Here is a 22,836-nt window from a genome sequence, read left to right on the forward strand (position 1 = left end):
ATGTTAAAATATGTTCACACTGTGAGATAATGTTTGCATTACTGGAATTCTACACATTTCTGCTCTATCCAGTGCAAATCAGGTATGGTAGCACAGAGGTTGAGGACTGGCATCTGTCCAACAGTACCGCGCTGATAAGGGAATAAGTTGTTTAACCATGTTGATTGTCCTGAAACCTTATAGGACAATTTAATCTCTGCAACCCAGTTAATTTATAGTAGTTTTGTTTTTTCTTTTTTCCTTAGCTGTTTGTACAGTGTGTTCAGAGACACGAGTATTTGACTAGCGAGCTGCACATCTTAACCATGAGCTGAATGGGAGCTGAAGGCATGCAGTGAGAGGGAATATTGCCCCTGACTTTCACTATTGTAATTGAAAGTAGAGTTTGACACATTGGCATCTCTCCGTGTCAGCCATTGTCACTGGCTTCAGCTGCCACTGTTAAGTATGCAGTCATTCATCCTTGGCAGACGCCATCCTTTACAGCACAAGAGGATGGTCTCTGGATGTTAATGCCACCGCGCTCTGGGAGCAGCTGGCTATATCGAATTCAAGGCATGCAGATTGTCTTGGCCATTTTACTTAGCAGATGGGTAAGGCTTGATAGATTGAAGATTTAGTTTCCAAGTCAAGGGCCAAATGTTGCAGTGGGAGAGAAAAGTAAATTATATCACTATTCTGAGGGGAAAGGCTCAGGTAGTGTATCACAAAATTGTTGCCATTCATTTTCCTCTGACTCGCACAAAATGCATGTCATTTCACCTTTCAATATAGCCGGCTATGGCGTTCTCCTTTGCTTTGAGATGCTTTGCAGTACTGTCTGTGAACCCATTTAATGAGCTTGAAAGCAGTTGCTGCAAATTTATGACAGTTTAATAAGTCTAAATGCCAGATTTTTTTTTTTCATTGGAAATGAGGGAGAAATTTGTATTTCATATCACTTAGAATGGAAGGTTTTTCTTCTGTTCTTTTTTCCTCCACACCCTTTTCTTCAATCCAGTAGACCCATTTAAGTATATGTTTAACTGAACATTGTACTCCTGACTTCTGAGCTGTTCAGGCTATTAGTATTCACCTACTTTTTTGCAAGGTACCAGTGATCATTAGAGAGCTTTGCTCACTCGGCCTACAGCGCATTGCTTGGTGGGAAGGTAACCTGGTTTTGGTGAGGCTCCCAAAGCAATGGGGACTGGGGGGAGTTGGAGGGACACTTTCCTTCTGGACAGAGCTCTCTAAAGCTAGATCTGGGGTAGCCGTGTGGCCTTTTAACTGCCTCAGTGCTCAGTTGGAGGTTCCTCTGATTTTTATTTATTCATTGTTTCTCCTTAAGTCATTGTAAACTCCACATTTTTGCCTGACATTTGTTTTTCCTGCTTGATTGAACTGCTTCCAGCGTTAAGACAGGCTGTGGTTCACCTATGAATTTAGTACACGTTTCAAATTGTAAAACACGTGGTCACAGATTTTTTTGTGAAATCAGAGACTTCAATACTTTCTGGGTTTGTTCCATAGCATAATCAGACGAGCAGTGAGCATCAGCTTCGTAACAGGGAAAGAGTGACAGAGAATGTGAACTGTCTTTGTTGCTGGTTTGTTTTGTGGGGGTTTTTATTCCCCATGTGTTTTCTATCGAGGTTGCTTTTTTTATTTGCTTTTTAACTCACAGTGAGCTCAGTACTGCGGGGCTTTCTGTGGTAGTACCTTGCCTTGCAAAGTCTGTTTCCACATGTTATGGCTTGACACCATGCTGGCATCAGCAGCCCCCTGTCTTGTCACACTCCTGCTCTGCATTTTCCTTTGGACTTTCTTCTTTGGGTATTGATAGCATTATCCTGAGGAAGTGCCCAGCTCCTGCCCTGCTTCTGTTCCTGCCCTGCCAGCTCTGGGAGCAGCGAGCAGGGGACGGCAGGTCGTGCTGCTGAAAGGTGTTAACGCTCTTGTCAATAGAGTTCGTGACTGATCAACCTTGTTGTTAACTGAGGAATGAATCATTTTTCAGTGCCCGCATTAGGTGCAGGAGCTGTAAGTAAATGCAGCCTGTCTAGGGTAATGATTTCCACCATGCCTTTGCTTGAAGAACGTCTCTGTTTTATGACTGCAGAATGGGGTCACTTGTGCACGACCTTTTCCTACATTGCAAGTGCTTGTTTTATTCATTGCCTTAACAGAGAGCTGTTCATTGTACCAGAATGACACGTGCACCAGGTATCGGAGTCACCCAAAGGGTATGATAAACAAGGAGTCTGGGCTTCCTCGTGTCATCTTCATCCCATATTTACCCTGTGGGGAGAGCTCTCTTAGCATAGGAAAGTGCTTAATGATATTCCCATGTTTATTTTCCCCTGCACTTAGCATGAGAGTTACCCATTTATTTCTGCTGAAGAGGATTGCAGGCATTGTTATTACAAATGATACAAGTAATTGTTATTTATTTTGTTTACTGCAGACCTATAGAGTGTTTGCTTTGAATGAATGCATCATCTTCAGGAAACAACATTAGTGGTAGAGGTGCTGGGAGTATCTTAGGGCAATTTCAGGTAGCTTTTCCATCTGTCCCATTAATCCATGCTGTCCTTTTGAATCTATTCACAAGATAATAAGAAATACACTGCCTTAACACATTATATGTGAAAAAAAATGGTGGTAGTAGACTTGTTCTTTTTTCCTTCTTTTTCCTTTGCCTTCCTTTTATGTCTCAGCTGTTTTCAGAGACAGGATCCTTGTATGGGCTGAATCTCTGATCTCAACCAGCATGGTAGCTCCAGGCCAGTTAAACCACAGACATACAGCACTTGGGATAGAGTTTGACATTCTGGGTTTCAAAACCCTGCTTATTTTTTTTCTATGAACACAAATAGAAAAAAAAAAAAAAAAAAAAAAAAAAAAAAAAAAAAAAAAAAAAAAAAAAAAAAAAAAAAAAAGGAGAGGGGAGGAAATCCAAGGAATGTTCTTTTCAGATCTTGAGAAAAAAAAGATGTAAGAAAAGTTTTGCTCTGAAGCCTGAACCATTCCACAAAACGAGGAAACTTTTTAGCACTTTTTGAATGGCCTTGCCAAGATCCTGAAAAGGCTGTAGTGAGATGTGGGAGAGCAGTGCGTAAGTAAAGGTTAAAAAAGGGAGAAAAGCATCTGCAAGGAAAACAAGATTACATCCCAAGCAAGTCTGAACTGCAGTCTCCCCGAGTGGCACTTGTTTGCCTGGGAGTCTTAGAGAAACGTGAGATCCCACTCCCCATACCCTCAGAGAAAACATGATTACAGATGCATGCAGCATATGCTTTCCCACCCCCAGAGAAGTAACGTGACTCTCGATTTCATGCTATTGGAGAGCACAACATATTTGCAGAGTATGTTATCCAAAAGATTGCTTAGATCTATACAGGCACACCACCTCAGCAGATTAGAGGGGTGCTGCCAAGGTTGAGGTTAAGAATTGATCTACTTTGACAGAAAATCCCAATAGGAACGATTTTAACCTTTAGGTTTCTTTCCATCTATTTGCTTTCTTTGAACTGGTGGTAGCTGTCATGAGAGATGAAAACAAAGCAATCAAAATAAAACTCTGTACAATGTACAGTTAAACAGCAATAAACGAAGCATTGTTCAGATCCACTGCTGCTTTCTCTTTATTGTTGGTGGCTGGGGCTTGGAGAAACCCAAATAAATGGAAAAGATGCAAGAACGTGTCTTCCAACAGCTCTGCATTTTTAAAGTGTTTACTGTTGATTTGCCAGAAGCCAGACAGAACCTACAAAGTGGGTCATTGGGTTCAGTGTACTGTGATTATTATTTATACAGAGTCCAAAGTGTACAGAGCACCCCTTTGGGCATATAAAAGTTCATGCTTCAAAGAGCTTACAGCCTTTGGGCCTAATAATATTATTGCCAGTAACATCTAAGCTGTATATATTTCAAAGCTACTGCTGCTTTTTTCATAATTTTATTGCAGATCTTGCCCTACCTGATCGTTGTGAGTATAGAAGTACTGTGATGAGAAAAGGATCTTCAATTTCCATTTAAAACACCAAAAGAAAACAAACATTTTTGTTTGGAAACGAACACAAGAATGTGTCATGAACATGTTAGTGTATTTCAAAGGCCAAATAAACTGAAGAAAGTTGGGGTGTGCTGGTTTGGAGACTTTTTTTTGCTTGTTTGTTCTTCCTAATGCAGTTGGCTAAAAAGATAATGACACTTCTAGGATTTATTATTAGCAGTGAGGGAAAATAATGGGAAAAACCATACTCACACTTTTCTTACAGTAACACATTTCTGTATGTGCTGCAGTCAGTGATGCCCTCATCCTGCAGCCACGCTCCGGGCCAGTTCTGTGCTTCACACTGAAGGCTTGTTCCCTGCTGGGCACAAGTTCCTCTTGTGGTTTTCTTCTTCTAGCTCCACTCCTTCCTTCATATGTCAAAATCTGGACAGAAAGTGATTAAACTCTGTTTTTCTTCTCGATGTGAGATCATGGGCAAGCAGGAAAGCACAGGAGCCATTTTGCAGTTGATTTGTTTCCTCATTGGGAGCAATCTGTCCAATAATGGTGCTCAGGTTTCTGATACTGACTGGGGGCAAAAAATAAGAGACAGAAGTAATTCCTGAATGACGTACATGCTGAATTTACTTCACAGAAGTGAATTAGGAAGTACTTTGGGTAATGGGACACGTTTACAGACATTGTAAGTTATTCCTCCAAAGCCTCTGAAAATGCAAACAGTTAAAAAAGGAATTAAAAAATGCATTACTGGTTGTAAATGCCTCGGCAGTGTTGCAGGTAGATGAGTAGTAATGTCAGGGCCCAGCTGTTATGGCTGAGAGGGGTCCAGCTTTACTAATGGCAGAGATGTCACCAGATTTATTCCTGTACTGGTGGATTCTTCTTGGGTAACTTCTGTTTATAACATCAGTTTTCATCTAGGAAAGGAGAAGCTGCCAGACAGATAGCAGATCTCTGTCTTTAGGCTTTGCTGGGTAATAATGCTGCTAATGTTTTAATGAATTCAGAAAATGCCGCCTTCTGGTTTAACCTTCCTTACTTCATTTGATTATACTGTGTATCTTTGGCATTTGGTGAGGAACCGTTGTACATGCAAGAACTAAGCAGCTTGTTAGATAACATCTTTTTTTCCTCTCTTCAGAAGATTAAACTGAGACTGTTCTGTCTGATGCCAGAATAGATGTAACCAATCCTGTATCCTTTGCATGTAGGTCAGTCAGAGGGACAATTCTGCACTGGATCCCATTATCCATGGGTTGAAGGGCGTCGTACATCATGGTAAGTAGCTGCTTAAACTTTATTCTTGCTGGGAAGGGGAGAAGGGCAGGAATGTTGTCCTTAAAGGATCAGGTCACCCATAGGAGGACACGGTGAGCCTGCACATTCCTCATTCACTGATGTCTAAGGGCATTACAGCCATTATTTGATTGGTAAAGACCAGAGCCATTTGTTACCTGAAAATGGGTTGGGGCTAACAGTAAACAATCTGTTTCTTTTCAGTCAGTGCTCTACAATGCGTAAGTTATCAATCAAAACCCACTACAATATATCATTCGTATTAGTACTTCACTCCTGCTATTTATCTTCAGTTTGCTCTAAAAATATTCCTCTCTGAAGTTTCTGTTTGTTTATAAATTATTTGTCTTTCAAATTTAGGGAGCTGATAATGAAACAGAAAATTAACTATCTGTGAAAATTAATTAAACTTTGCAGCAGACGAACATCTTTCTAATGCTGACATAAATACGATCATTCGACTGTTCTGATGCATATAAACCTATTATCCTTGAACTTATAGCAGGTACTGAAATAAATATTAATATATTTTATACTTTTATAACCAATTTTTACTTAGTAATTCTACCGAAGCCTTATCACAGGTAATGCATCATTAGCGACGACACCAAGATGCTCCAGTTCCAAAAGTACTCTTGTCAGGTTTTAATATAATGATTTGTAAAGTTTTAATAATCTCATTGTAATTCAAAAGGCGTCTGCTGGAATGGTATTAGGTACTCTAATAAATCTCCGTCCCATCTATAGTGCTGTGATAAAACATCTTTGCACTTTTTCAGAGGATTGTCTTTAGACATTAGCTAGTGCTGTAGAGCTTAACAAACATTTTTTTCTCTTGACTGCAAACCTGAAACTAGTCGACAGTGTTAGATTAAAACAAATAGGATTTTGGATTAATTGCTCTACTTTCAGAGTCATTTAACACTGCAGCTGGGGACACTAATAAATCCAATGGAAGTGAAAAACAGGGGTTAAATGATAACATACCATGCAGTTCTTCATTCTGAGAATTTTCTGTGGGTTTCCTGTTCATAAATTGCAGTGTTGTGCTGTGAAATAAAAACAACACACATGACCCAAAAAACACTGTTGCTTTCCACAAAAATAGATGTTATTATCCAGTTCCCAGTGGGTAATGAAACAAGCTGGCGAAAGTAAAGCAAGGACCAGTTGGACTGCAAAGATTTTTTCAGTGGCTGTGTAATTTGACATTGAAGTCAAGCTGCCATTTAACTGGACCGAGATCTCTTCGTAGCCACCTGCATTCTATTTCAAGCCACTCCACCCTCCACAAAGTTCTGCACCCTTTTAACCGTCTCATCATATTTTGTGCTCTGTCTCTTGCTCCTCACCACTGCAGCTGAAATAGCCAGTGGTGGGTAATCACACCAGTGCCTCCTGAAAGTATTATTCCATTCCCAAAAATAATCGTTTGGGTAAGATGTGACACAGTCCCAAGGCTGTGATTTCTTGACCACATAATGATTAGTCCGTCTTGGCGCTGCCTACCCACAGCAAAATCTGGGTGGATAAAAGGCGTTTATTTTTGTTTTGCTCACAATGCACAGAAGGGTAATAGTGTTTCAAGAAGAGGAAATCGCTTGATATATTTCAATAGCTAGTTTCCTTTTAAAAACATTAAGGAAGAAAAAGAGGAAAATCTTGCTTTCCTTCCTGTTTCAAAGGCTCTGATTAAAGGCCTTTTTTAAGTCTCTTTTTGTGGGTAAAGTAAGGGAATTTCCTCCTACAAAGTACTTGCTCAGAGAAATTGTTCTCTTTTACTTAAATTATTGAAGGAATGCTTCAGTAAAGAATTCTTATGTCGTATCTCTCTTTTAATCTGATTATCTAGAATAGTAGTAAAGATGTGAGCTTTTATTCCAGACATCTTTCTTTTCGTGATGTAATTTACTTATATCTTCTGTGAGCACATCTTTATGAATTTATATTAGAAGACTTTTCCTGTATTCCATTTGGCCGCATTCATCTGGGACCTTAGGGCAGCAATGGACTTTTTGGCTGAAATACATTGGAAAACTGTGGGTTTTGAACAGAGTGGTTGAGTCAAGCAAGGATTTGACAAAAGAAGTTGGAGAAAGGCAAAATGGAACCCTTAAGTTTCTTTGTATTCTATAATATTTCCATTCCCACATTATTTTTAGGTGGTCATCACAATACAGAGTCATATCCTTATGTTGAGAAGTCAGGAATGCCTATGAATGCTGAGATAACTACCTTGCTTTTAAATTAGACTGTGTTTATGCATCCTCTGGCTGGAGAGAACATCAGCCCCTTGACATTGCTCCTGCCATGTATCTTATTGCAACATGCCTATTTAAGTAAGATTTTCTTCTTTTTCCATCTCCCTCCCTCTGACCAATAGACCATCCTTGCTGACTTGGGCTTTGCTAGAAGGATTGTCCATAAGTGTGAACTCTCCACCATAAACTCCACTCTGTCCCTGTGATGGCAGCAGCTCAGATAACCCTCAGTTACATATAAAGGTGCTACCGAGGAACTTTGATCTCATTTATCATTTTTCTTGCATAACTTTTCAGTTTTTCTATTAAATTCTGTATTTTCAAGTGCCCTTCCAGGGGTAAGAAGACAATTTAAATGTCAGAAGGACTTTCTGCAAAAAGTGAAAGCATTTTTTTTTGCTTGAAATTTCGTCAGGGATTTGACTTACTTACTAATTTGATGGAACATAAATAATTGCGCCCTTCACAGTGTCACCAGCTCAGTAACAATGACAGAGAAACGTACGCATAAAAATCAATACAGGCTTAGTGGCAACTCAGAGTTCACTTTATTTCCTCATCTCCAGGCATAATTTTCTAGAATCTTAATGTCACATCAAGCTTAGCTTTACATGAGCAACCATACAAAGTTTTCCTAGCTGGAAGGAAAACCACAGTGGTCCCATACACTCGAACAGTGTTTGGATCAGTGATAAGCTTTGGGGCTTGTCTCACATCCTCCCGCTGAATAGAGCGTTCCCATCGCTCCACTGCTCCCAAACTCCCGCGTCCGCCCTCACAGAGCATTGTAAAGGCACACGAACGACAAGGAGGTTCTTTTCAGAGCTGTCAGCTGCCTGTTGATGATTTTAAAATTGCTTTCTGTTCTGTGCTCTGCCAAGGGTTAGTCACACCTCCTGCCAGCCAGGGCCCTGCTGCTCTCGTGCTGCAGTCCATGCCGCAGGGCTGCCGAGGGCTCACAGGAGTGCACTGTCCTCACTGCGGTGGGGATGGAGCTCAGGCAGCATGGTGCATGTTTTCTGATGCTAGCGTGACAGTGTCTTTCCATTGCAACCACTGGGGGTGTATTTCAGCTATTGAGATGTTGTTCTCATCGTACAAGCTGGCAGAAAAGCCCCCAGCTATGCTGGTGCTGCTGGGATGGAGCACCCCAGGTGAGGGCAGGCTGTTGAGTAAGGACACACAGCCTGGTCGTGATGCTACAAAGCTGCCCCTGTTTTGGTGCGGGTGTGCTCAGCTGGGTGCCCCCAGCCCCTTCCTGCTCCTCACTCTTCCTTGTGCTGCTGAGCAGGCAGAGCTGTAGCTGTGTGAGGAGCCAGGTGGCTCCCAGGCCTCACTCAGAGAGAGCCCCTGTGGGAACCAGAACATGAAGTACCAGGTTATGTCTTACACTGTTGATTTGCATTAAAATAGCTACAGAGGCTTTTATCTGCCACACATTCTAGCAGTATCCCAGAGGAGCACCAACAGGGTGGAGCTGCTAAAACACCAACATCCCTTTTGCCCGCCTCCAGTGTCTTCAGCTTGCCCTTTTTGGTACTGTTTTGTATGTAAGCCTCTTAGAGATGGTTTTCCCTTGTTCCTACCAGCTGCCTGAAAGGCATTGAAATGAGTCTTCTCATAGAAGGCAATTCCTGCTTTCTCCCAGCCTGGACCCAGGTGCTCTGCTCAGTCCCATTGCACCACAGGCTCATGGCAAACCTTTCATGCTGATGGCAAGCATGTTCTGTCACACTGTGCTGTTCTCTCTGTCTGTCACCAAGAATCTACATGGATCAGCACAAAGTTATTAGCAAAACACAAATAAATTACCGCAGCAGAAAAGCTTCTATTAATGTCACAGAAATGGGGCTCTTATTCCCTTCCTTGTCAAAAGTGAGCAGTGAAAATCAAAGAGCAGCCAGATCAAAAGCAAAGGTACAAAGTGAATCGATGGCATCTGTTGCTTGTTTGTGAACGTGGGCTGGGGTGAGGGGTAGAGAGGAGCCTTTGTTTATCTAAAAGAGTGTTTGAAAATATACTTTTCTTTTTTCTGCTGCTGTTGTATTATTATAGTGCTGAAACTTAGCGTGGAGCAGGGTGTGAGCCTGACTCTCACTCAAGGTGGGCAAGGGGTGTTCAGGCAGCTTGATGGTGACCATCAGAGTTTCAGGAGCTGCTGAGGAGAACCTACCAAAATATAATGGAAACACAATTGCTTCAATGGGGGAAGAAGAAGAGAGAATGAAGATGTTGCACATCTCTCCATCTGTCCTAAGCAAAAGGCAGCAAATAACCTGTTAAAATAAATCAGCACTAAGAGGAAGTGATCCAAATGGTGTTAGTTACCCTGTGGATCTATCACACCAGAAGGTATAATAACAAGAAAACAACATTAACAGCATGACAGCTTTTTCCTTTTGTTTTTAACTTTAACCATAACGCTGCCTGACAAGCTGTTTGTATTCTGCACTGAAAATCAGGGAAAAAAAGGCAGAGAAGAGGGGTGAGGGTAAGATCTGCTACCGTGGGACTTTGGCTTTTAAAGTAAAACTTCGAAGAAAGCAGAAACCCAATTTGGACCAACAAAGACCATCAAAGGAAGAGCAGCGCGATGTGAGAAGGAAATGTGGAGGAGCGTTTGGTTTTTTTTTCCCTGGGGAGGATCTGGATATATTCTTTTGTTTTCTGATCTGTTCTAATGTTCACAGTCAGAGTAGCCATGTGAAAGGGGCCAGGACACGGTTACTGCAGAGCAGAGGCAAGGAGGAGGGAAGTGGGAAATGAAGATGAGAGCAGAGGTGATAAGTTCACACCTTTATGTAGGGCAGCTCTGCACATAGCAGCAGGGGTCTGTATCATTTAGAGGAATAAATGATGGAAGTGTTAAGAAATCTCTGGTCCTTCACCTGTCTGCTCTGTGAAAAGCAGCACTGGTCATGGCTGAGCACACACCAGCAAGCTGACATATTATTAATATGTTGCACAGAAAAACTAAGTCAAGCTAACGGAAGGAAGATTGTAAGATGTGGCTGAATGTAGGTTGGTGATGAATGTGAACAAAGCACCTGCAGTGAGGAGGAGCTGCGTGCTTTGCTGGTGGGTTTTGAGGATATTTGCTGAGAAAAGAGGGATGCTGAAGCCAGAGAAGGTGCAGTGTTGCTCAGGCTCCACTGGAGCAGACGTGCTGCACACACTCTGGCTGCTCCTGCCCCACTTCACCTTGCAGGTGCCAGGGCTCAGCTCCCTTCAAGATCCTCTTCCTCTCCAAACTTCCCTCTCTGTTTCTGTTTCCCCCAGTCACTGGTGCACATGCTGCATTTTTCAGTCTCCTTGTGCCTTGTAGCCCTGATTCCATGTGTATCTCTGCCATAGGTTAGATTTTGTGAAACCTGGAGAATTCCTACTCCAGTGGAACAAGCTTCTATGCCAAAACCCTGCATTAACAGTATGTGAGCATTAAAGGCTCTGATTTATTTCTTAATTCATCTCCTTGAAGACTTAAGATCCCTCCTCTCCAGCTAAACCTCTTCCTGTTGAACAGTTTCCACTTATAACTGTGTTATAAAAGAAAGAGGGAGAAAAGTTAAGCCCATGTCTGACACCTGGCATGGAAATGTTCACGTTGGTTTCTTTTTTTCCATAGGAGACTTGCCTTTGTTTCTTTCCTCTTATTCTTTGTGCCACCCCACTTGTCTCAGGTTAAATGAGACTGCAGCTTGCAGAGTAAGGAGTGTGCTATTATCTCATTCCCTTCCTCCCAGCAATGCTTTGCTTTACGTGTCCTTATGCTTCTTTGCATTGTTCAGCAGATGCTCTAGCCTTTAAAAAAAAAAATAGAAATGAGAGTAATAGTTACACAATAAGCTACAAGAATTACACTGAGTACAAAGGACCGTCAGAAACTGCTCTGCATGCTGGATTTACACAGCAAGTTCTCATTTGAAGATCTTTCCAGTTAAGGTAACGCATAATATTTGCAATCTTATCTTGAACATCACCACAGTGAGTCTGATCCCCGTCTCTGGTGTGCAGCCTGCTTTATCTTGGAAGTTCTGCCTCGCTGGGTGTGTTGCATGGTGTCCTTTGGATTATTTCTGTGTGTTTGTTTTTGAAATGTTTGAACGCAGGAGCTTTAGAATGACTTGGCTCATCGTGAAAATGAAATTGGCAGTAACATTGTTTGACAGATTTGGGAGACTTTCAAAGCTCTTCGTGTTGGTATTGCAGATTTCAGTTATTCAAAGTGTAGCTGGGTAACGTTTCCACCTATCAGGCATTGCACATACATTAATTTTGGAAATAAGCTCATTTTAAGATACTGTTTCCAATGCAGCCAAGTTCCTGTTTTCTTACAGAAAAGCACGATGAAAGTCCAAAGCATTCCATGAGATATAAATGGACTTGGCATGTAGCTATTTTCTTCTGATCTCCAATCCAAGTTCCTGTTAGATTTGAAAGGAGGTTTGATCACAGATATTTGTGATGCTGTTTACCTGAATATCTCAAGAACCCTCCTATTCCACGGTGATTCAGTTAAAATTCAGGGCTATCTTCTTCCAGCATTTCAGAGAATTTATTTTTAGCAAGTCTGTCCTTGAAGTCAAAATATTCAACTGATAGCTCTTGCAATATAGTATTTGTTGGCATCGGCTTCTGAAAACTGCAGTAGCTGTTGGGTATCTACCACCAGTATAGGTTTCAAGATCTGATTTTTTCCTCTGCTTTGAAAACTATTGTGCTCAGCTCAGTATTTGTTCATATGTGGTGATGCTTTAACAAATCTGGAGTGTAAATAGGTCAACTCCTTAAAGCTTGCCTGCAGTTGCTGTAGCTTTGGGTCGGTCGTACAAAAAATGGCCCTTAGTCCAAAAAAGTGGGGAGATTTACCAGCCCAAAGAATATACGGAGCACTACTGGCTGATGATAAAAAACTGAAGAAAATAGTGTTTCTTGTCTAGTAAACAAAAATAGTGTTGAGAGACTTCACCTGATGTTGTTGAAACAGGTACACGGCCATTCAGATATTATCTTGGGTTGTTTAGTCCTGTATTTTTGTCTTCTGTTTCCACAGCTGATTTGGCTGAAGAGAGTTTGCATGAGTCACTTAAATATATGTTTCCTACTGTATTAGTGTAAAATAAAAACTCAAATATAAGCTTTCTGTTGGTTTGCAGACAGAGGCAGAAGCAGAATATGGATTGTTTTTAAGGGAGGAAGACCAAAAGGTGGACCGGAACGTTGTATCAGAAGATACAAGCTGACTGTTAATTGCATTTTGTGAATGTGAGAGTTAAAGCACCATATTGTCCCTTTATGCTGTGGGATGCAATATCACATTGTCTTAATTGTCAACAATGCATATGTGGCACTTGGCTGATTTTTCCTTGGGAAGTATTAGAGTGAGCACTTCTTTACGAGCCTTGGTGCTGCCAATGTCGACTCACCGGTTGTTAACTGCCAATTAAATTGGCTGTAAGGATCAGAGTGGCAGCTCTGTGATGTTCCTGGTGCTGCTCCTTTCCAGGCTACCCAACATGGTGCTGGCTGCAGTAGCACTGTTAGTGCTGCTCTCAGGGGATGCTCTGCAGTTCAATGCTCTGTGCTTAGGGTCAGACCCTGCAGCTCACATTTCCTGCTTGTTTTTCCATGTTCTGGATGTAGCAGGGCAGGGAGCAGCAGAGACCACGCAGGTGTGGGGCTCTTCCTTGGCTCACAAGTGGGTTTTGCAGGATTCATTGCGCTGTTCGCAGGTTATTTGCAGGTGAACACAGATGTTATCACCGATGTGTTTTATTGCTTTTGTCTGCCAGTTCTTTTCTTTGTACCTGTCAGCAAATGCTGGATTGTTTTTGTTGGTTGGTTTTTGTTTTAATCCTCCTCACATAGAATGTTGTGTGGTTCCCAGCTTTGTCTGGTTTCTTCTCCCTATGAACTCCTCACCCTGCCCAGTCTGCTCCCAGCTGTCTGGGCAAAACCCCTGCCTGTCCCAGCAGAGAAAAGGAGACGGGAGCTGCTCATGTGAGGCACTGACAAAAGTGGCATTTTTTTTCCTACTTTACATTTTAGTAGGAATGCTATATATAAACACACACACACACACACACACACACACACACATGTAAGTATGTGTGAATAACATGTTCCCACCGTGTTCGGTGAGCGCTGTTGCCTGGCTTGCAGCTGATTCTTTTTAGAGACTTAGCAACAGTCATAAGCAGTTTGAGGCTGGAATGTTAAGTGACTTGATTTTCAAATCCCATCCTCAAACTGTCTCAGGCTCTCAGGAGCATAACTTCATGGCATTTCCTGTTTTCATATTGTATGGAAGAAAGAGTCCTGAGTTTCTAAGTCACTTTTTCTGTAAGCTTGGCTCGAAGATGTTTGTGACTCCGATTTCTAAAGCTGCACCATGTGTCTACGTGGAGGAGATAGAAATTAATGATCTGTTTTCAAATGTGCTGGGTTATTAAACCATAATCAATTGATTATCATCTATTTTAAAAGTCATGGTAATCCAATTATAGGTGTTTTTTATTTTAATCTTTGGAATTCATTAACCGAAACCTACAGCGTTGCTTGTAGCCATGAAAAATGAGAGTACACCCTGTCCTACTTAAAGCTGTGCTTTAGCAAAGCTACTTTTTCCTCAAGAAATATCCTTGCTTATATCTGACTATGAGGTTCCAAACGCTTGGGAAAAAAAAAAAATCTACCTAATTGATAAGTAAAATTTAATCATAGTCGGATACTTCCAGTTTGCATTCAAATAAGGTATTTCTCTGTCTAAATAAGCTTCCCTTGGTTGATTATTCATATTGTAGTTCAAAATGTTTAAAAATGAAAGACAGAGTTGGATGAAATGTAGACTACTTAATACAGTGTGTATTTAATATAAAAGTCATGCATTATTCATTTTTGCAATTTGAATAACTTTGAATTTAGCATCCCTGTTCTTCATCTTTTCCTTTGATGAACAATTAATTATTAAAATATAATATTGTCAGCATATGGCACAAAAATCCTTGAAAGTGCAGAATGGGCCTCGTTCTCCTGTCAGCCTTTGATAAAGGGCTACTCTGCATTCCTGGTTTTCCAGAGAATGTTTGTCCAGCATCTCGGATGTTTCCATCGTTGTAAATAAAAGGTTATCCAAGTTAACAATAGCTAAATTGTTAATTATAACCAAAGCGTTATCTCATAAATCTTCCAATAAACAAGGATGCAAGGGGAAGCTCTTAAAATCTGCCTCTACCTCTCCCGTCTATTTCATTTATAGTTGTTGACTGTCAGTGCAAAAAGGATGTTTGCATGTTCACATACTTTTGGATTCATAGCACCCACCCTGTGCTCAGCTTTCATAGGGAGAGCTTCTTAAATACAAACCACCTCATTTTGCTGTGAAGCTGCAACTGTGCTGAAGTTTGAAATCAAATCCTCTGACTGAGTTTGCAGTTTTTCAGACCAGTTTTTCCTGTATAAAAATAAACCATTGCGTTTTTAATTGGAAATCAAATTAAATGCGACCTTTTGCCGTGATTATGATTTCTTGATTAGTTCTCTTTGAACTTTGGCCAATCATGTGTATTTTACTACTTATTACCTGAACACACACTTCTCTGAAGGTGTGCTGTGAGATGATGTTTTATTCTTTGCTTGTTTCTTTCTTGAGGGTGCAGAAGTTGTTGATATCTGCTCAGATTGGAAGGAAAGAAATGGTTGATGAAGATATTGCAATATTCTGTTACAAAGTGGTATACTTTGACTTTCATAGAATTACTCATATTTTGGAACTAGGCAAACCGGTTGATAATATGCAGGAGAATGGAAGACCATAGAATGATAGAATGGCTTGGGTTGGAAGGGACCTCGAAGACCATCCAGTTTCGATCTTGCTGCCATGGGCAGGACTGTCACCTGATAAATCAGGCACAAGAGATCCGGTCAGCTGCCCAGCAGGTCTAACGAGGTGGAAAGTTGCTGCAACGTGAATGCTGGCTTTTGTTTGAAGCACTGAGAATATAGAAAGTGAGGAATAGAGATGTATGGCAGAGCCTCTTGTGTCAGCATGCCCTGAGGCAGTGAACACCTTTGCACAGATTGAGAGGGAGTAAGTCAACATAAAGCGAGGAGGATAAATGTGCAGGGATGGCAAGGAAATTGTCTTGCCTCCAGCTGTTCCCTCCTTTCATTTATTTATTTATCTTCACATTGTTAAATACTACCAGCTTGCCTCTGTTACTGGAAGGAGCTCATCCTTCAGCCTGCTGGGCTCCAACAAGGAGTTTCTCGGGTTAGAGGAGAGAGCATTTTTACCCCTGAAATGTTCTTATGGTGCTGTGCTGACTGCATCCAGTCTTTACTGCAAGGAATGAGACCCCTGGGGCCCAGCTTTGTCCCAGTAGGGCTTTAGCATGCCTTCACCACCATCAAGCTGCAGAGCAATTCACTGAGTGCTGAAACCACTGAACACAGTGTTATTTCAGTGTTTGCATAAAGCATGGAGATAGCAAGAGCTTTTCACAGCTGCATACGTTCTGAATAGGAGCATATAGGATTGACTGGCGATCTGGCTGCTCTTTTAATAATCAACACATCGACTTATACGGGGTGCTTCTTATAGGGTGTTTCTTTCATTACATATAAATATGAAGAGATATGTTGTTGCCCTTACACTTTGCTAAGCTGCCTATCAGTGTGACATCTGTTTTAAAGGCATGCTTCTTTAAAATATAAAAAAGCTAATTTTGCTTGTCAATCTCCCGCACAGAGAAAGAGACCTTCCTGGATCCCTTTGTGCTGAGGGACCTGCTGCCGACGTCGCTGGGGAGTTACTACCGCTACACAGGTTCCCTGACCACTCCTCCCTGCAGTGAGATCGTGGAGTGGATCGTTTTCCGGAAGCCTGTTCCCATTTCTTACCATCAGGTATGTTCAATTCATCATTGAGATCTCATAGAATTACAGGGGTTGGAAGGGACTTCTGAAGATCACCGAGTCCAACCCCCTGCTGAAAGCTGGCTCTTGATTTACCCTCTTCAACGTGGTGTTTTCAAAGCCCGTGTTTTAATGCTGTGAGCAAAAAAATTTCTGTTGACAGAGTGGGAAGTGTTGGTGAATAATTTTTTTTTAGTAATATTGTTTCTGAACAAGAGCCATCAGTTTTAAGAAGACGGCATAACATGAAACCTAGTTTCCTCTTTGTGATTTATTTGGTATTGTTTTTGTTAAGATTAAGTTAAGCTATGGTGTAAACATTTACATGGTGCTCCTTTTTGTTCTTTTTAATTGAAACTTTCTTTTCAAAGTAAAGTGAGTGATTCCAGTTCTGTTCAGATTTAGTAATTTGAACTAATTACATTAGAACAGACACATGCTTCCATTAATTCTCCATGCTTAACTGTTTTTGCAACACAGTAAAGCTGCCATTATGTGCTTAGAGAACTAGTACACAAATCTTTAAAATTAGCACATAGCAGCTTTTAATGCAGACAGACCCCATGTCTGGGATTGGCCTGGAGAAGAATGCTTCCAATAAAGTAACAGATAAATATAGTCCAGTGTTTACCAGCAAAGTGTATTTTTGATGCTTTAAGATTGTTGTCTTTAGAAAGCTGTCCTGCTGAAGTTAGTCCTCCACTCATCTACCTTAAGCCACAGAAAACAAAGCTTTTCAATACATTAATTCTGTAAAACCTAAGTGCTTGGTTCAGTGAGTGGTTGTGAGTGAAAGGTGTTGGCTCTCATAGATTTCAGAAGAGTGGGAGGTGGTTGCTGTGTCCCTGCTCCAGGCTTGTCTTCGAGTTTCCTACATCCTAATGCTTCCCCTATGGACCCTTCCATGCTTTTCTGAAATCCCACATTCAAAACAGGTCTCAGTGCTTCATCTGGGTACCGTGAGACGGGCAGATTCATGTGCTGAGCTGCCTGTGCTAGCATTACTTTACCTTTTTCACAACAGCATGACACTGTTGATGGCTGACAGGAGCCCCTTTCCAAATGCCTTCTCCAGAGCTCTCTCTACCACTGCTGCTGAGTGTACACTGTGTGGTCATACGGGTGAAGCATGGGACTTTCTGCACGTGGCCCCGTGGTTGGATCAGACCCATTGTCTTTTTCAGGCTGTTTCTCTGATTGTCAGGATCATTTTGAATTCTGGCCCTGCCTGCAGGATACTTGCAATCCCTTGTAGCTTTTCATTTTACTGTTTATCATTGGATGTCTGTGAGGCCTGACCCGCACTCAGTTTTATACCCTGTGTACAAGTCGGGTGGGTCACACACTTTTTTCTTCTCTTTTAGCTTTAACAAATGCAAATAAACTCCTAAATCCTGGCAAGCCCTACAGTGGTATAAAGGTGCTTTATCCTGGCATAGTTTTCTTTCCTATGCAGTACAATAGTAGTGGTGCCAAGTCAAGCCTTCACAATTTGGCATTTTGCTGCTTTTTGCATGCTTTTGTGGTTGAGGGGCTGGATATTCTGCGTGGAGACAGTCTTTCATTGATGCTACAGCACACGTGGAATAAATAATAGTATTCTCCCCCTTGGCAGCTCTGGGGATGGGTGTATTTTAAGAGCCTGCCACCCTGCCATTGCCATGATTATTATTTGTTCCTCTAACAGAAACAGTGCAGTATAATCCATTGCCACAGTTTAACCTTCTTTATCACAAACCCCGTGAAACAGTCTGTAATCCCAGAGGAGGAAAGTGATATTGTTTAAGCTTTGTTGCCATTCCAATTAAATCCTTGCTTTTGTGCAAAATACCTCGCTGTAAAAAGGACAGTTCTGAAGTGGTCCATTTGTAGAGGCTTCTCTGTTTTATTCTCGGTGCTCTCCATCATCATCATCTCTCCCGATAATTAGACAACAAAACAGGACAAGCCGTGTCACCCTGCAGATGCATTGTAAAGCTAAGTGCATTCAGTGACCCAAAGCACAGCATTATCTCTCATAATGCATACCTCAGAGTATCTCATTGTGCTTATAACAGTTTCAGTATTTTTAATTACCATTTTTATATCCAGCCCTTAGAACACTGTGCACACCAGGCTTTAATGGTTTGTAATTGCATGACTTGGAATTTTAGATCAGGTTTCTCGGTATCTTATAACAGCTTTCTCTCTCTTATAGCAGCTTATGATTTCTTCTTCTGAACAGGAGCTCTTGTACTCCTTGAAGAGCATGAGTGTAGCTCTTTGACTGTAGATCTTCTCTATTTTTTCCCTGGCAGCTATAGATCAATTAATTTCTCATTTGCGGTAGATAATATTTTTATAGTAAAAATGAAGTTGGAATGACTTATATATACTTCAACACATAAAAAGGGGAAGGTTAAAAATCATATTTGAACTGGCAGTTGTTAAAATGCAATTATACCTCCCCAAGGTAGCATGGCAGAAGAAAATATTTTAAAAGTTCTCATTGAAAGTTTAAAAATTCAATTAATGTCATGGAAGTGTAAGCCTAGAGCTTTGGCTTGACAAGGAGCAGTTGCTATCCAGTTCATGAACTTCTAACAGAGTAACTTAAAGACCTGTTAGTTGCCTTCATCAGAGCTGGTTCTCGAGCATGGAGTGGAAAGCATAATTAAATATTTACAGAGTTATGGTCAGCGTCTCCTTGGAAGATGATAGAGGAGCACAGGGCTTAGCAAGATCATCTGCTTTCTTTCTTAAGACAGAAGTGTAAGATATTCCTTTTACCTCACTTTTTAACCCATCCTGTCAGTGCTTTTTATACTAACAATTAGCAAAGAGTTTTCAAGATTTTTTTGACATCTTTCTCTTAAGAATCAGAGAGAAAATTACAGCAGAGACCTTGGGAATATGACATTCACCTCAGCTGCAGAATCCAAATCCTACTATCACTGCATGTGCTGGAGGCTCAAAGCAGTACCTGGGTCCCCTGCCTGAGATGGAGCCTGCCACCAGCTGTCACCGTCCTGCTGGCTGCCCACTTTCCCTGTGCATTGGGCTCCCCACTTGTATAGTAAGAGCAGTTGTCCTCAGGGGGAAGCTGCTGCTGACAATGTGCAAGGATGTGCTGTTATCTTGGAAGCGACTGCCCATTATGAGGCTCATTTCCCTTGTACTGTGTATTGGTGCAGAGCTGCCAACTCAGTATCTGCGCACTGAGGTCCATCCTTTCTCCCTCCTGCTGTCCATGCACTGCTCACGGTGATAGCATTCCCATATATTTCTCCATTAGCCAGCCTAGCACGCATCCTCGCTCCAGGGAGACTGACTTTTGAAATGAAAAGCATGAAAATTGACTCTACTTGCCTGTGGGGGTTGGAAAAGATTTACAGATTTCAGCCCAGTAACAAGGATCATCCAGCCCCGCAGAACTGGCCAGCTGGACAGCGGTAGCAAAAAGGAGTTTCTGTTTACTGGCTTGAAGGGAAATTAAATATCAGCAGTGAGCACCTCTTGATTCAGTGGAGTATCCTTAGCTGTTCTGTTACACCGTCCTTTGATTATTTTTATCAGCACCATCAGCTGAGGCTACAAAGATCATTTTTCCCACTTAGAAGTTTCAACTCTTAAGTTCTATTCCATACTTTTAGAACAGAAGCACTTAATGAACAGGATGTTGTGTTCACAGTGACCTGTCATTAAACCATGAGCATAATCCAAGTCCTTTTTAAAGTCTTGGGCCAGACTCTGTATTCTCCAAATCTGTACTATCAATATGTGTAATTGATGTTGATGTAAACAATATCAGCAGTGAATCTTTCTCTGCTCCGTCTTGCTCAGCCTTTCCAGCAGCAACATAACTAATTCTAGTTCTTGACCTGAATGATAACAAGCTATTAGTAAATGCTATACTGACCTTGATAGCTGCGAGAACAACATTAGCTGAAAATATTTTCATCTTAGTTTGCTAGAAATTTTGTTCTAAAGAAATGCTGAGATCCAAAGTAACAGAAAAGTTTCCCAATTACAGTTCTTTGTTACAGGTTGATACACTTTATTAAAAATAGCTCAAAACTGAATGCAGCTGAGGAAACTTACTCCCAGAGGAATACATGCTAACCATGCCCATTTTGTGTTAACAATTTCTCACCCTGTAGCAGACATCAGAGGGAGCAGTGCCTGGTAGGGAAGTCAGGGTGCTCCAAGCTGAGAGTCTTGAGGTTGTTCCATTCATGGGTCAGTCAGCTCAGGGTTTGGGTGTCCATCCCATAAGGGATAAGGTAACATCACCCTCTCCTGGAAAGAGCTCTTGGAGTGGAAACATTTTTGGCATGATACTGCAAAACAAAGCAATGCCAGCTGTGAGAAGGGCTTGGCAGGGCTGTCACACAGACACTCCTTCCAGACAACGGGTCTGAGGGCAAATGTTTCCTTGTCCATGACAGACAGCCATGAGTTGCTCAAAGCTCTTCTCTTCTGTTGGGCAGGATAAGCCCTGTGCTGAGATAAGGCGGTTGGCAGTGATTTCAGTGGGCAGCCTGACTTCCCGCAGGGTTTATCAGTCTTGGCATCAACACTTCCTGCCATTTTACTCTCTTATCAGCCATCCAGATTTCACCACATTGTTTTCTAATTAACGTCCTTTCTCTCCCCCACCATGATGGTCAGCTGGAAGCTTTCTATTCCATATTCACCACCGAGCAACAAGACCACGTCAAGTCCGTGGAGTACCTGAGGAATAACTTCCGACCACAGCAAAACCTGAACAACAGGAAGGTGTCGAAGTCTGCTGTGAAGGATGCGTGGAGCCAAGATATGACAGACATCTTGGAAAATCCATTGGGCACAGAAGCTTCCAAAGGTAGATTATGTTTGTAAATTTTGCATTCAACTAATAAGGGATTTTATTTATTTTTTTTTTCCAACTTTGTCATTAAATTGTGTTGAGGATGGATGCGAGCTGCCAAAGAAGTAATGCAGCGTATGCAGGTGTTCTCTGCTGGTATATGTCCACAAATAAACTAACCCCATGCCTGCCTGCAGTTACCTTTGGAGCTCATTGTCATGAGGTACCGTTTAGATACAGCCCCAAATAAGCAAGTCCCAATCAACCAGTGTCCATGTTCTTCCAAGCTGGCTGTAGGGCCTTAAAGATGCCTGACAACAAGAAATGCTAATGAAAAGGCTCATGGGTAAAAGTTTAGCCCCATTAGCACTGACTCATTGGCTGTTTGAGTCGAAAATGGGGTATCCAGATGTGGATATGATTTTCACTTCTTAGGAGAAATAGAGTTGTGAAGAAACACCGTCCTTTTAATCAAAAGTTTATATCAACCTTCAGGTAATGGTGACTTGGGGGAAAGAAAAATTCTCTTCCTTATAGACATGTGATTTCATAATATCTTGCTGAAGTGTTTCATGTGCCTTTTTGTAGAGCAGCTGGTACTTGCTTCTGTCAGACGCTGGTTAATGAGCAGGCTGGAGGGGGCAGGAGGGAGGCTGCGGTTGTTGCGTTGGCACAGGCAGCCTTGGCTAGAGGAACACATCAAAAATTCTGAGAGAAATGTGTGCAGGATAAAATAAGACTGGAAATAAATATCATTTACTGCCTTTATTTGCCTTTATTTTATTGACTGCTGTTATTTATGGGTAGGAGAAATGACATGTAGTTCCCAGTCTTCAGTCTTGAGAAGTGCATGGTGCTTAACCAGTCCGGAGTAAAGTTAAAGGACAGGGGGCAGTTTGCCAGAAGGAAATAGCTGAGCAGATTTACAAGCTGCCCTTGCGTACCTGCCATTTTCACCTGGCCAGGCCCATAGAGCGTAGTTTTCAGATGTGAATCATGAAAACAGCTGCGTTCAGCAGCCTCACCTTCCCTCAAGAGTGCTGAAAGAGTGTATTTCTCGGGGCTCATTATTCTGTGAGCGTGCTTATTTTTATATATATAATATACATGTACACAAACCCCATTTACATTAAAGGCAGCCTTGGGATGAAAAATTTACATCAGAAGTGAGAAGGAGATCTTGGGATTGAAGAGACCCTGCTACGCTCTGATGCTCTGGTCTGCAGTTTTCAGTCAGTGTTTTAATAGCAACATGTGTCAATATTTATTTCTTCAGTTATATCCTGTGTACGTATTACTTACCCAGAACAGTGATGAAAGTTAATAGGTTACGTTATGTTAAAAGTGACAAAACTATCTAGTTATTATTTTGAGTGCAGCCAAGGTACTGCTGGTATGCATGGTATAATAGTCAAGATTTTATTGTTTTGGCCATATGCCTGAATATTCTTTTCCTCACTGCAAGGTTTTTAAGATTATAAAAATGTTTTAGGTGATTTTTACCCCACGCGGTAAATGCCTGAAAGCCACGATGA

At 41.5% G+C, this 22,836-nt stretch overlaps 1 protein-coding gene across 1 annotated transcript in view; it reads left to right on the plus strand.

The window, feature by feature from the left end:
* PTPRG (protein tyrosine phosphatase receptor type G) overlaps window positions 1–22,836 on the plus strand; it is a 370,232-nt gene that overhangs the window by 257,735 nt on the left and 89,661 nt on the right. The window contains exons 6-8 of the mRNA XM_015875220.2: window positions 5,212–5,278; window positions 16,307–16,464; window positions 21,124–21,316. Of these exons, the coding sequence (XP_015730706.1) occupies window positions 5,212–5,278; window positions 16,307–16,464; window positions 21,124–21,316 (418 nt within the window). The remainder of the gene's footprint in view (window positions 1–5,211; window positions 5,279–16,306; window positions 16,465–21,123; window positions 21,317–22,836) is intronic.

The sequence above is a fragment of the Coturnix japonica genome, chromosome 12 (genome assembly GCF_001577835.2).
Source record: "Coturnix japonica isolate 7356 chromosome 12, Coturnix japonica 2.1, whole genome shotgun sequence".
Classification (NCBI taxonomy): domain Eukaryota; kingdom Metazoa; phylum Chordata; class Aves; order Galliformes; family Phasianidae; genus Coturnix; species Coturnix japonica.